The sequence below is a fragment of the Tachysurus fulvidraco genome, chromosome 22, assembly GCF_022655615.1.
Source record: "Tachysurus fulvidraco isolate hzauxx_2018 chromosome 22, HZAU_PFXX_2.0, whole genome shotgun sequence".
NCBI classification, from domain to species: Eukaryota; Metazoa; Chordata; class Actinopteri; order Siluriformes; family Bagridae; genus Tachysurus; species Tachysurus fulvidraco.
This window is the reverse complement of record NC_062539.1, coordinates 6840112-6854199: the sequence shown is the minus strand read 5'-3', so window position 1 is coordinate 6854199 and position 14088 is coordinate 6840112. Positions and strand designations below refer to the sequence as shown.

Below are 14088 nucleotides of genomic sequence, written 5' to 3'. Positions count from 1 at the left end.
AACCTTGTGTCACTTTTAGTCTTCACACTGAGACGTACAGTATTTCACTTGCGACACCAGGATGATGTAAGATTTGTGGTTTTACAGTCTGTGGTTGTTCCTGTGGGTGCTGTTTGGGTGCAGCTCAGTGATGGTCATCATGGTGGTGTGTTTAACTCTTAATAATCCCTTTGTAAAAATATTTTGAACATCTCTATCTGGGTGCGTTGTGTAGTCGTGCAGCGGCAAAAATTGGACACCTCACCTCACCACTCCAGGGTCCTGGGTTCAGTTCTGCACTTGGGATTCTGTCTGTGTGATGTGTGATGCACCTTGTCATTGTGTTTGTGTGGGATTCCTCTGGGTTCTTTGGTTTCCTTCCTATGAGGAAGGACACGGTCACACACATCATCAACCCTGATCATATTCCAGCATTTATGGAAGGTGAATGAATGTCAAATATAAGAAATCATGCATGTCATAATTGTGATTTAAGTGATAATCCATCTCAGGCATCAGTCTTATTTTTATCGTGTCAAAAATAGCTGCATGGGTTGAAAGTAGGTGAAAGTAAAAAGTAGTTTTATGTTTGTTTTACTCTAGTTTGTGTTTTTTGTTTTTTTCCCCCCATCTAAGCTGACTTTTTGATGACTTTTAGGGAAATGTAAGGAAAACTTCACACGTGGAAAAAAATGTGTGTGTGTGTGAGAGTGTCTGTGAGAGCCTGATGTGTTATGAGTCGCGGTGTCTTTAAGAAGCCTGATGGCGGTCAGTCCTTCAGTCGGGCGTGGCGTGTGTGTGTGCGCGCGCATGTGTGCACGTGTGTGTGTGTGTGCGCGCCTGTGTGCGCGCGCGCGCGGGCGTGTGTGTGTTTCGGAACCAGGCTTAACACCAGCAGCTGCTTTCTGATCCACACGGTAAGACTTTTGCCTTTTGCTCTTGTGTTTTAAGGCTGTGGAGGAAAGTGTAAGGCTTCAGAATAACAAACTCTTATTGTTGTTGTTTTGTGTGAGAAGTTTTTCTATGTCAGTTTTTGGAAATTTCTATTGGAAATCTGAGCTGCTGCTGCTATAACAAACAAATACGTATTAAAATAAACTGATCTCCTGAATGAACCTAAGGAATGAATTAGTTATCCTGTAGCTCCAGGGTCAGGGGTTTGTTTCTGCTCTGTGTGTGTGTACATTATACATGTTCTACATTATACATGTTCTACATTATACATGTTCTACATTATACATGTTCTACATTATACATGTTCTACATTATACATGTTCTACATTATACTGTGTAGTGTGTGTTTGTGCCCTGAGATAGATATATATAGTGTTGTGGGCTGATGTAGTGTGTGTTTGTGCCCTGGCTTTCTTCCACATTGTGCCATCAGATGGATGGACGGATGAATAGATAGATAGATAGATAGATAGATAGATAGATAGATAGATGGATAGATAGATAGATAGTTTGACAGAGATAGATAGATGGATGTGATAGATAGATAGACAGACCGATAGATAGATAGTTCGACAGAGATAGATTGACACAGACAGATAGATAGATAGATAGATAGACAGACAGACCAATAGATAGATAGTTCGACAGAGATAGATTGACACAGACAGATAGATAGATAGATAGATAGATAGACAGACAGACCAATAGATAGATAGTTCGACAGAGATAGATTGACATAGATAGATAGATAGATAGATAGATAGATAGATAGATAGATAGACAGACAGTTTGACAGATAGATAGATAGTTTGACAGATAGATAGATAGATAGATAGATAGATAGATAGATAGATAGTTTGACAGAGATAGATAGATGGATGTGATAGATAGACAGACCGATAGATAGATAGTTCGACAGAGATAGATTGACATAGATAGATAGATAGATAGATAGATAGATAGATAGATAGATAGACAGACAGACCGATAGATAGATAGTTCGACAGAGATAGATTGACACAGATAGGTAGATAGATAGATAGATAGATAGATAGATAGATAGATAGTTTGACATAGATAGATAGATAGACAAGCAAGCCATAAGATGGTACTTAAAATGGTAAACATACACAAAACAGCTGCAGTGATTGTAGAATTGTTACTGTAATAATAAGGATAATATAATAGTAATAATAATAAGAAGACGAATTGTATAATAATACTATAACAAGAATAAGGATAATATAAAGTAATAATAATAATAATAATAATAATAATAATAATAATAATATGCTACAGGACACTGGTTATATATTAATGTTGCATGTGCATTTTTTTGTCTTGCATTTTGCATTTCAGTTTGAGTTTGTAGGGTGAAGACCCCTGAGTGGATACACCTGGAATTAAAAAAAACAACAACAAATAAGCAAGTGATACTATTAATACTAACACTAATACTACTAATCGTAATATGCAACAAGATTGTAAAATGTCAGCGCTGGTGGTTGTGGCAAATCTCCCACCTTAATTTTACATGATTTTTGTTAAATTTGTACGAAGACATTAAAATGCGTGTAGTAGCACAGCAGCCTCTCAGTTTCTCCCAGTGTGTGTTTAACTCCTCCCTGTGTTTACCTTGTAGGTGTGTATGTATGTATATATACCGGAGTGGTGAGGATGAGGTCTGCTCTCTTCCTCGTCCTCCTCCTCTCCTCACTCTGCTCTCTCCTCCTGCTCTCCCACATCCCGATCATCTCGGCCTGTAACAAAGCTCTGTGTGCCAGTGACGTGAGCAAGTGCCTTCTGCAGGTGATTATAATTTCTCTTTAAAACCACCTGCTTTTCATCTATCGTGCGTAAGGAGACCAAACTTTATTCGTCCCATACACAGTACAGCATGTAGTGAAACGTTTTTAATGACCGTCATGTATAAAATTTCATATCTAAATTTTCAGTTTTATCACATAGTTACATGGAATCTCAAACATCTGCAAGTCGGTTCCCAAGTTTAAGCTATAAACAGTCGTTCCCTCCTTTCTCTTGAAGTTATTAAGGCAGAAATATGCAGCTTGTCATGTTCACAGAGAAGCTCCAGCGCTCTCAGGTTAGACGTGAATCTATCAGTGTGGCTAATATTACATAAATGTGTAAATGTGTATAAAAAACTAGCCAGATGTAAAATATTATTATGCGATTTGCTTACAGTCAGAGTCGCAGTATTATAGAATATGAATCAACCCAGCTGACCAATCAGAATTGAGCATTCATCTTTTGTGTGTTGTCTTTTAGAAGGTGTTTAGAAGGTGTAAAGTTTTTTTTTTTTGTTTGTTTTTTAAGATTATGTGTATAGTTCTGCGTTACAAGTTTTTTTTTCTGGTCCCCCCCCCCCCTCTCTCTTGGCATCCATGACACACTGAGATACACACTGACTCGTATTTGCTGCCTTACAGAAACGCAGGCTTTGCTCTTCATCAGGGTTTTTCACTGATCTGATTTCTGTGATCTCATAGTGCAAGCTTATTCCTTCTTCATCTGTGCTACTAATTTGCACCCTCTATATCAGTAATTACTGATAATGATCAGTAATTGTTTAATAACGAGTCAGAGTCAGACTCTGCGGGTGTGCGTGAAACCCAAATTACTTATCGTCGCTTTAAAGTCTACCGACATTCATCCAGTTTTATTTCAAAACACAGCTGCTTACTCTTACTCATGCACTCTGTTTTAACCCTGGTATTTGTTTTATAGCCGAGACGCTATGATCCTTCTTCTACACAGGAGGACATGAGTCAGTATCAGCTGTGTGTGTGTGTGTGTGTGTGTGTGTGTGTGTGTGTGTGTGTGTGTGTGTGTGTGTGTGTGTGTGTGTGTGAGTATGTACGTGTGTGGCCTTTCTGTGAAAGCTTTGTGAGTCAGAGCTCAATGTTATGTTTACGGAGAGTGTGTGTTTCTCCAAAAATTGAGGGAGAGAAAGTGGGGGTAGAAAAGAGGAAAGAGAGAGGAAGAATAAAGAAGAAGAAGAAGGAAAAGGGGTGAGAGAACAGTAACAGTAAACAATACACAGAAACAACAAAAGCCAAGAAAAGAAAGGAGAACCATATAATAGAATCTGAGTGTGAATCTGGAGATGGAGTGAAATGGAGAAACGGGGTAAAAAAAAAAAGAACGAGAGAAGAAGAATAGAGAGAACATGCAGGGAAATAAAGCTCTAGTGTTTTTTTATACAGCAGGAGTTTATATCTCTAGTCCTTCTCTAGCTCAGGGTTGTGACATACCTCTTTATGGAATGCATGTCTCTCTCTTTCTCACTCTCTCTTGTTCTCACTCTCTCACTTTCTCTCTCTCTTGTTCTCACTCTCTCACTTTCTCTCTCTCTCTCTTTTGCGCTCTCTCTCTCTCTCTCTCTCTCTCTCTCTCTCTCTCTCTCTCTCTCTCTCTCTCTCTCTCTCTCTCTCTCTCTCTCTCTCCACATTTCTTCTCTACCAGACCTGTCTATCTAATGTTCTCTTTAATCTTCAGTGTGCTGAGTGAAGCTTTATAACATGTTATAAGGGGCCAGGAAGTTCTCACAGGTTTAACAACTACACCGGACAAATCCTTTTTTTTTTTTTTACTGAAGGAAGCTGGGGCTTATACATCGGCCTTACTGGCTTTACTAACCGTAGGCCTCTAGTTATTTACGCTGACTTCTCAACAATTATTTGGGAATATTTCTTTTGCAACATGACATAAGGCTGGTCAATGTGACGATATGGTACATAGATAAGTCATGCTATACAGTGAGGGGAATTTTATATATATATATATATATATATAAAATATGTATTTTCAGTAAAAAAAAAAAAAAGATGTGCAATATTGTGCAAAGGTCTTAGAAATGAAATGTTTTTATATTTGGAAAAAAAATGCCATGCAATGCATTAAAAAGTAATAAACGATAATCAAAAGTTAATATTTTGTCTGACATTTGCTTTTGATTTAAAAAAAAAAGAAGAAGAAGAAGAAGTGTCTCAGAGAAGTTTGTGCAGTTTTATTAGGAAATCATCTGCTTTGTTTGATCAGCATCTCGGAGAATCTCCTCTGCCGAAACTCACCCTTTAGGTGCCTCAGATAAAATAAACCTGTCAGGGCTTTTACATTGCCTTGACGTCATCCCTTTTCTTACTTTTTAAACACTATTTACAAAAAAAAAAGAAGTTATATAATAACTGAATTTTTAAAAGTATGTCTTTTACCTGTTTGTTGGAACTTGATTAGCGCAACAAAATATCGTGCAGCGGAATATCTTACGTAAAAATAGCTTCAACATCTGGACATTTGAATCTATTAACCATTTTGACGTACGAACGGCAACGATGGGAAAATGTATTTAACAGAAAATATCTCGAAAATCTTTAACTGTAAAGTTTTATTTGTGGTCCTAAAATTGCTTAACTATCACATTATTGTCCATTATTACAGCAGAAAATGTCAGAATGTCAACATGTAAATGTATTTACCTTCATATACTCATGTCAAGGTTAAATAGCATATCAAGGTTTCTGAAATATCTAGGCTTTACTTTTAATTATATCACTTTAATTATTATTATTTCTTAACATTTCTAGTTCTTACTATATATCTTTACCATCAATAGACTGCTAGAGTTTAATGAATAAAATAATATAAGGTAAAACATGACAAGTATTTAGAGACGGATGATGGATGGGTAGTCATTTAAAATGAGCCAATAACCATGTCTTTTTGTACGTCAGCACCTTGATCGTGATTGGTCAGAAGATGTTCGATATGCTTTAACGCTACGACTCGGACGGTGCTCCCGACTGTGAAGCAAATCACAGGTTTGCGTATGTACTCACTGTAAATTTCTCCTGCTTGAGAGAAGATCCTGAGGATCGTGAAGGGAAAGGCCGTTTCTGTCTGTTTGAAAATAACTGGAACGTCATGTTTTGTGGACGTTCCCCAACTATAATAGGACGAAACATATGATGAGTCATTTGTTTAGGAGAAAGAAAGAAAGAAAGAAAGAAAGAAAGAAAGAAAGAAAGAAAGAAAGAAAAAGAAAGAAAGAAAAAAAACACCTCAGGATGTGCTGTTATTGGAATGGAATTCACTTCCAAGTCTATACAGTAATTCTGCTTTCTCAAACTCTGGTGTTTTTCTTCTCACATCTGGAACATAGTCATCAGAAGGACATTTTCATTCAGTATAAACCAATGAATTACTGTATTTTATCACCACCGGTCTGATATAAACGCCTCAGGTCTCTGTTGGCTTTCGGTGTGAGACGTGTGTTTTTCCTTCTGTTTGTAAGCACACACGGACTTTATCGGTTGATGATAACGCCTTCAAATTTTAAAGGCTCATGAACAAACACTCGGGGCGTCTCAGAGCAGAAATGGCTTTGGTACCAACATTTACTTTGAAGACATTTGTGTGGGAAAAAAAAAACATAAATACATTTTTATAGCTAATTAAAAGGTGCGATTAACCACCGGCGCGTCATGTGACATAATCGAATGAATCGGATAGATGAATGGAAATATTGGGAATTCTTCCACGGCAATAATAGCGAAACCAAGTCAACTAGGGCATGTTAACAACAATATTGGAAAGCGGCATCGCTCTGTTCTTGCTCATACACACACACACACACACACACACACACATATCTGGAAGCTGTAATTTCAACCTGTAATTACCTCTAAATATGTCCAGGATACATGTCCTGCTCACGTCCCTCACTGTCACTAAGATACCAGAGTTATTTCCATGATATTTCCATGTCTTCATTTTCTACTATTTTTTTCCCCCACTGCTTCTGTATTTATCTGTTTGTCTGACTATTCCAAGCTTTCTTTGGATAGTTTTATTCATTCGTGGCAAGTCTTGGACATGTTGATGTTTGTCTTTCCTTTGAGCATGTAATTCCAAGTGACTCAGCCTGCATTTAGCTTTGAGGAGGTTTATATTGAAGACTTTTGGAAAAGTTACTCAGAAATCCTAAAACTGGCCTGGTGTGTTTACATTTTATTTAATTCACAGAAGTTTGTGTGTGTGTGTGTGTGTGTGTGTGTGTGTGTGTGTGTGTGTGTGTGTGTGTGTGTGTGTGTGTGTGTGTGTGTGTGTGTGTGTGTGTGTGTGTGTGTGTGCAGGGCCTGTGTCAGTGTCAGCCTTCAGAAGGAAATTGTTCGTGCTGTAAAGAGTGTATGCTGTGTTTGAACACACTATGGGAAGAGTGCTGTGACTGTGTTGGTAAGTCGACGTTAATCAGTCATCATTACATCACACACCAGACCACCCTGAACATATCTTCTTATTTATAACCCACTTATTTAGAATGAAAATTTAATCTACAGTGTGTGTAAGACTTCATTTGCATGATTTTTTTTAAATTATTTTTTTGGTTGCACTAGTTTCATTGACATTTTGCACTTTCACTTTAGTGAACGGTTTCGAACATTTCCCACAATGCCCACTGATAGTGACATTAATTAAAGGTATCCTCGCTTTATCCCTGCCTTAAAACCTGATGCAGCATTTTATTAAGGGGTGTTCATACATACAGAGACTCGCAGCATGAGATGAGAGCTGTCAGCTTCCGGTGACATCAGCCATGGGGATTATTGGTCACTGGTTGTCTGCGTTTGCAGTGAGGTGTCAAATTTGAGCAAAGTTTAACTTTCTGCAAATTTAGAGCGACTAGCGATGGGAGCGAAGGTGGTAGTGCAAGTAATATATGATGCAGATAAACGCTGCTGAATTCTATGCACAAACATCAAATCTCCATCCAGAATGTTTCATTTAGCATCAAGAATCTGATTTTTGTTCAATTCTAGCAACTCCACCCACTGCTAAACGTTGTTACTATGGCAACATAGTATGACAGCTTTGTAGTACAGCGACAGACGACTTCCATCGATATGTGTGAATTTAGCTTTAGTCTGTCCAGCTCTCTGACCTTGTTATAAAACAAATAAAGAAACATGTTTCTACTATACTTTTAACTCGTTGTATCATTTGTATTGAAAGTTTCTCTGTTAAGTTAGAAACAAATGTAAATAACAATATTTTCACTCGCGTTCTCCGACCTTTGGACCCCGTGAAATAGGGCGTCATTACTTCTTTGCGAAATCCAGTGTTCTGAAATACAAGATTAAAACAACAAAAACATGCCACACTGCTTTGTGTGTAACTAAAACATGACCACTTCAAGCTAATTCTGTATGTTTTGTGTGCTAGCTTGGAGAGCGTTAGCTAATTTAGATACGTTCTGGTTCAGACTCTGACAGGAAAGAGGGTGCTAGCTGAAACAATCCAGTCATCTCGTCATAACAGAGTTGTTTGACCACATATGGCTTTTTTATTAGCCCCAAGTTTGGGGACAGTTTCATACTATTGGGAGTTAAATTTACAGTGAGTAAAATATACAGCGTAGCTTTCCAAAGTAGAAAACTTTGAGTAATCTGTTGCCTGTAGATAAGACGGTGCAGGTTCTAAACATTTGTCTGTAAGTGTTTTATTGTAAATAGCAAGCATATGTTTTGTAACTCACTGACATTTGCGCAGCTTAAGCTTCTTTACCCAAGCTATTAACACTCAAGTAGCAGGTAATAGCAGCAGTAAACACTGTGTCCATGTAAATATGACACATCTAGAGGTTAGAGCAGGGGTGTCAAACTCACAGTGGGCCAAAATATAAAGCTGAGATAAAGTCACGGGCCAAACTGAATATTTATTGAAAAATGAACTGCAACTGATATGTAATGTTCAACCTTTTTCATATGGAAACAAACTTTAGTTTTGCTTAAATACACGATTTGGAACAACCAGAGCTTGATATTACACACACATAAGAAATTAAATTTGAAATAAAAGACACATCAGTGGTGTTCATTTTGCAAACTTTGACCATACACTTTTTGACAAACTCTCCCTCATTAAAGGGCAGATTTTGCTGTCTCTGCTGCCACAATAAAACTCGCCTTTACGGCAGACTTTTTTTCATCTCCTCCGCCTTCTGGAGCTTCTGCTTTACGTCCAGGTCCTTATACTTCTCATAATGTTTCGTTTCATTGTGCCTTCTTAATTTATATTCTTTCGTTACAGACGCGTTAGCTCCGTTAGCACACAAGACAAACAGGTCTGTCCTTTATATTCGTGAACAGATAATCTGCCTCCCATCTGTCTTGAAAGCTCCTATTGTCCATCTTTCGTTTGGCCATTTTTGTGGAGGGTGGAATTAACTTGCTCGATGTGACTGTAGCATGGTTGTTAACGACAGGGAATGAGGGACGCTTGCTGTTCGTGACTACGCGTCAATACAGTGGTAAGGTATTCTGGGATTTGTAGTATTAGCGGAGCATGCGGCTAGCCAGCTGTAATGCACATCTGATATGATCTTGCGGGCCAAATATAATTACAGAGTTTGACACCCCTGGGTTAGAGCATCAGGTGAGATTGTAATGTTGACAAATGTAACACTAAAGACTAGTGAGATTGAACTAGACTCTTCTGCTGTGGTTTTGCTCCCTGAGCTGAGAGGCAAGAATGCAAGGAAACCATTGATGAATGTTAACCCTTTTAACCAGGACACTGGCACTCCAGTCTGCTGGTGCAATGGAAATCTATTAATCGGACATTTTCAATCAGTATAAAAGAAATGAATTATTTCATCGACACAAATCTGATATAAAATAGAGTCAGGATTCTGTCGGCTTTCAGTGCGGGACGTGTGTTTGGAACCTTACACGCAATTTTAGTGGTTAAACATAACACCTTGAAATTTTAGAGGCTTATGCTGCTTCTGATAGGCTAGGAAAAAATAAAAACTACAAATTCTTAAAGTCCTGAGTGTCTAGTAAGTCGTTAAACACCAGTGTGGAGTGTGACATGACATGACAAAGACATTCAATGCTGATATGGAAACAATAAATCAAAGGCTAAATCTTTACCTTCCTTTTTATTGCAGTTTCATGTAAGAATGAATTTTGTCTAAATATCCGATCCACACTTATATCTTAGATCGACGACCATATATGGTTATGCAGAAATATTTGTTATTGATTCCTAACCAATCAGTTGGATTGTCGTAGGCATGTGTAACCCGAGGAACTACAGCGAGACTCCGCCCACTTCCAAAAGCACGGTGGAGGACCTCCACGCCCCGATCCCGTCACTCTTTAGGGCCCTCACTGATGGAGACACTCCCATTAACATGATGGTGGTGTCGTTTCCCGTGGCTGAGGAACTCTCGCACCACGAGAACCTTGTTTCCTTTCTGGAGTCTCTGGTGCAAGACCATCAAAGTGTTTCTCTGTCTGGGACAAGCCTCCATGATACCTATGAGAAAGGTACCAGAAAGAGTAAATTGTTTGAACAGATATCAAAAAATTATAATAAAAAAAATTATAATAATCAATAATTATTAAAAAAATGAATATTTATAAAAAATATTTTAATTATAAAAAGGGGAGAAACATATATTTTTTGTTATTTCTGCTGTGATTTCTTTTCTCATTTCATATCTCCTCTTATCTCTCGTCTCATCTCCTCTTCTCTTCTTTTCTCTTCTCTCCTCCTCTCTTCTCTTCTATCGTCTTCTCTTCTCTCATCTCCTCTCCTTTCCTCGTCTCATCTCATCTCCTCTCTGACAGATAACCTGTGCACGGTGGTGTATTTTGACGAGTGCTTGTCTATCCGTCAGTGTAAGCAGTACTGTGAATCGATGGGTGCATCAAAGTATCGCTGGTTCCATAATGCGTGCTGCGAGTGCATTGGACCTGAATGTGTGGACTATGGCAGCAAAACTGTCAAATGTATGAACTGTCTCTTCTGAAAGCACTCACTCTCTCTCACTCTCTCTCTCTCTCTCTCTCTCTCTCTCTCTCTCACACACACACACACACACACACACACAGAATTGTGTTTCAGTATCAATTCTATGATTTATTAATATCAATATTGCATATTCTTTGGGTACGCTACATCTTTACTGACCTTGTATATTTTTAACTTTAGTTGTTGATGCTCTCCGCACAAATGAATATGTGCTTAACCCTTTCCTGCTTGTGGAACATTGTTAGACACTAGATGGCACTCTCTTACAGAAAAGCTTCCTGTTTAATCACATAGCTGAGATAGAGAAACCTATTCCACACAGACATCTACATTAATCGCAGTCTCACATGTCTGTATGCTTTTATAGAGACCTACAGGTAATACGTTACCATGTGATTCACTAAACTGACATCATTTCATATGAACCATTGAGCTAAGTAAAATAAACAGCTGAACAAATTAGCATTTGTATTAATTGACTAAAGAAGAATAAACCAAATAATTCAAAATATTAACCAGTGTTTGTACCATCAGTGAGTAAAATTAAGCCAACAAGAAGAAATTTATAAGAGATAAGAGTTTACATTTGCATCTCTCTCTTTTGCTCCAGTTGTTTACATGGATTTATTTTCATTCCCGGATTGATGAGCTGGCACTTTAGTCAATCTCAGTGTATGTCATTAACATTTAAACAGTCATTGTGTTTTCTACCAAAATTCTCAATTCTGATTGGTCAGAAAATGATGATTTATTTGCTATGACAGCAGCTCTGGAAATAATTCCAGCTGAAAGATAAATAACCAGTTTTTATTAATGCACTCGTTCAAGTAGTTTTTTTGTTTCTATAGATATTACCAACTCGGTCACAGGGACTTGTATATCAGATGCTCCACATAAACCTGGGTCTGTATTCATGAACATTCTAAAGTCTTAGAAATGTGAGTTTTTCCACTTCAAATTACAGAGAAGATCCTAGTAAAGATAAAAGTTATTTATAAACATCTTCACCCTTAAAAGAGCTCATATAGTCTTAGGAGTAGTGAGAGGGACTTTTAAGAGGCATAAGAGTTTCTTTAGCAGAGGAGAAAATGGCCAAAAGGTGAAGAGGGAGAAGAAATGTATTGTATACAATATTTAATAATGATAGTGAGTTAATAAAATGATACAGATTTGATCATATATATATATATATATATATATATATATATATATATATATATATATATATATATATATATATATATATTGTCATTTAGAGATATGCTAACATCTTTGAAACAGAGCCAAAATGCCAAGGGATTATTTTTGTGACCAATCAAGTTAAAGATAACATAGATCTCTAATGTATATCTATATATAATAACGTATATCTGTATATAATACATATATACATTGGTATTTAGAGATACATTAACATCTTTGAAACAGAGGCGAAATGCAACAGAAATGATATAAATTGCCTCTATATGACATTTCTGCTCTGTTTCGGAGATTTACATTTACATTACATTTATTACATTTCTAACATACAGATGTTACAACATCTCTAACATTATCGGATAGGAACGTAATCCCTACACAATATAGACTCAAATGTCTTAATATAGAGACAAAGTTAAGGATTATAATAGACATTTTTTAACAAAAGTGCTCCTTTTGTTTATAAGAATGTGTCATAGCTAGTAATAGGGTTAAGTTTTTGTATTTTCCTTGCTCAGAGTTGCTCTGGTCCTGAATCATCAAGTTAAGATTCCTAGTTAGAAATTTTGGGATCATTCTTAGAATCTGTATAGAATACGGGCCCAGATTTTTTATTAGATTTTAAACAGATTTTATTTAGCAAAGAATAAATTCCTGCTATGGTGAAGCTTTCTGTGAGGAGAACATTGGTCTTCAGTGCCAGAACTTTGTAACTGTTGTTTACCATTTCACAGTTTTCAGATTATTTTTACCCTGTTTTTATTTGTTATAACATTAAATGGAACTATTATAGGTTAAAATGTTAAACTTGGATGTGCTGTTATTAAAAAACACAAACCTGACCTTGATTATTTCCCCAAAACAGCACACCTTCATATGGTTTATTCCTATTGTAATGTTAACTGATGTAATGAATATGTTAATAAACAGGAACTTTAATGTATAAGTTTATGTATTCTTGTTTTTGATATATAATAAAGGAAGTATTTACTTATTTATAGAATTTGACAAGAAAGCATTTATTTCAGTAACAACAAACTACTGTAGGCACTGTTCTCATCTCAGTGTGCTCCATACACAGTAATTCATTTGCATTGGGAATGACAGACCAGTAGAACAGGCTAGGCTGTAAAACCATGTCTTGGCCACAGCGTGGTGTTTTTACAGTCATGAATCAAAGGAATTAAAGGGCAGCTTGTGTCATGTCAAAGCTATTTATCCTGCTGGCAGACCCTGAATTCAGCCAGGTGCAAATATGTAAAGTGTGCTGAGGCCAGCTGTGTGTGTGTGTGTGTGTGTGTGTGTGTGTGTGTGTGTGTGTGTGTGTGTGTGTGTGTGTGTGTGTGTGTGTGTGTGTGTGTGTGTGTGTCTCTGTGTGCGTGTGTGGTTGTGTGTGTGTGTGTGTATGTCTCTGTGTGTGTGTTTGTGTGCATGTCTGTGTGTGTGTGTGTGTGTCTGTGTGTGTGTGTGTGTGTGTGTGTGTGTGTGTGTGTGTGTGTGTGTGTGTGTGTGTGTGTGTGTGTGTGTGTTCAATAACCTCATTGTTGAGAATATTAGGTTGACATTTAGTTTGCAGACAGATGTAAGGGTTATTGTGTAATACAGCGCCATCTTCAGGCCTGTTTTTGTTATGTACTTTGTTTTTTATTGCTGTGCTCAGACATGAAGACGTCAGTGTCTAATATATTGATAAGAGTAATGACACAATAGACATAGTGTTTTTAATACTCTTCACTTATTATAATCATTTCAATAAATAAGCTCATTGGTGTTCCCAAATATCCAAATCTAAGGTATTAGTTTACTTCTTAAAATTAATAATAATAATAATAATAATAATAATAATCTGCCAATACTTTTAATTAAGTATTCATTTGTCTCAAACTTTTTCCATTTAACAATGCAAAGCAAACAAACAAACTAAATAACACTAACAGCCGAAAGCATGTACAGATTTATTTCACAAGCAAAATGGTAAAAAAAGAAAAAAGTTTAAATCAAAATTATGATTAGATGCCTGTTGACTGGTCATGGCTTACACAAACAAACATGTAAAAAAAACTAGCAAAAACAAACAAACTATTGGATTCCACAATAGAAAATGCCTAAAATACT

The 14088-nt window shown here is 36.9% G+C and overlaps 1 protein-coding gene across 2 annotated transcripts; it reads left to right on the top strand.

The window, feature by feature from the left end:
* Nucleotides 1–775: 775 nt before the first annotated feature.
* Nucleotides 776–12967, top strand: twsg1a (twisted gastrulation BMP signaling modulator 1a). Of its 2 annotated transcripts, XM_027150832.2 has the most exons (6): nt 776–896; nt 2293–2359; nt 2576–2742; nt 7089–7188; nt 10029–10286; nt 10590–12967. In XM_027150832.2, exons 3-6 carry the CDS (start codon nt 2611–2613, stop codon nt 10769–10771), a joined length of 672 nt encoding a protein of 223 aa, XP_027006633.2. In that variant the 5' UTR covers nt 776–896; nt 2293–2359; nt 2576–2610; the 3' UTR covers nt 10772–12967. The 2 variants fall into 2 exon arrangements, with proteins under 2 accessions (XP_027006633.2, XP_027006634.2); XM_027150833.2 differs by lacking the exon at nt 2293–2359 and having other exon boundaries at nt 788–896.
* The last annotated feature ends 1121 nt before the right edge of the window (nt 12968–14088 follow it).

Bases quoted from the DNA above. Each gene is read 5' to 3' on its own strand.
- twsg1a (XM_027150832.2), top strand. From the start codon at position 2,611: ATGAGGTCTGCTCTCTTCCTCGTCCTCCTCCTCTCCTCACTCTGCTCT. The intron at 2,743-7,088 runs GTGATTATAATT...GTGTGTGTGCAG, and splicing joins TGAGCAAGTGCCTTCTGCAG to GGCCTGTGTCAGTGTCAGCC. The intron at 10,287-10,589 runs GTACCAGAAAGA...CCTCTCTGACAG, and splicing joins CCATGATACCTATGAGAAAG to ATAACCTGTGCACGGTGGTG.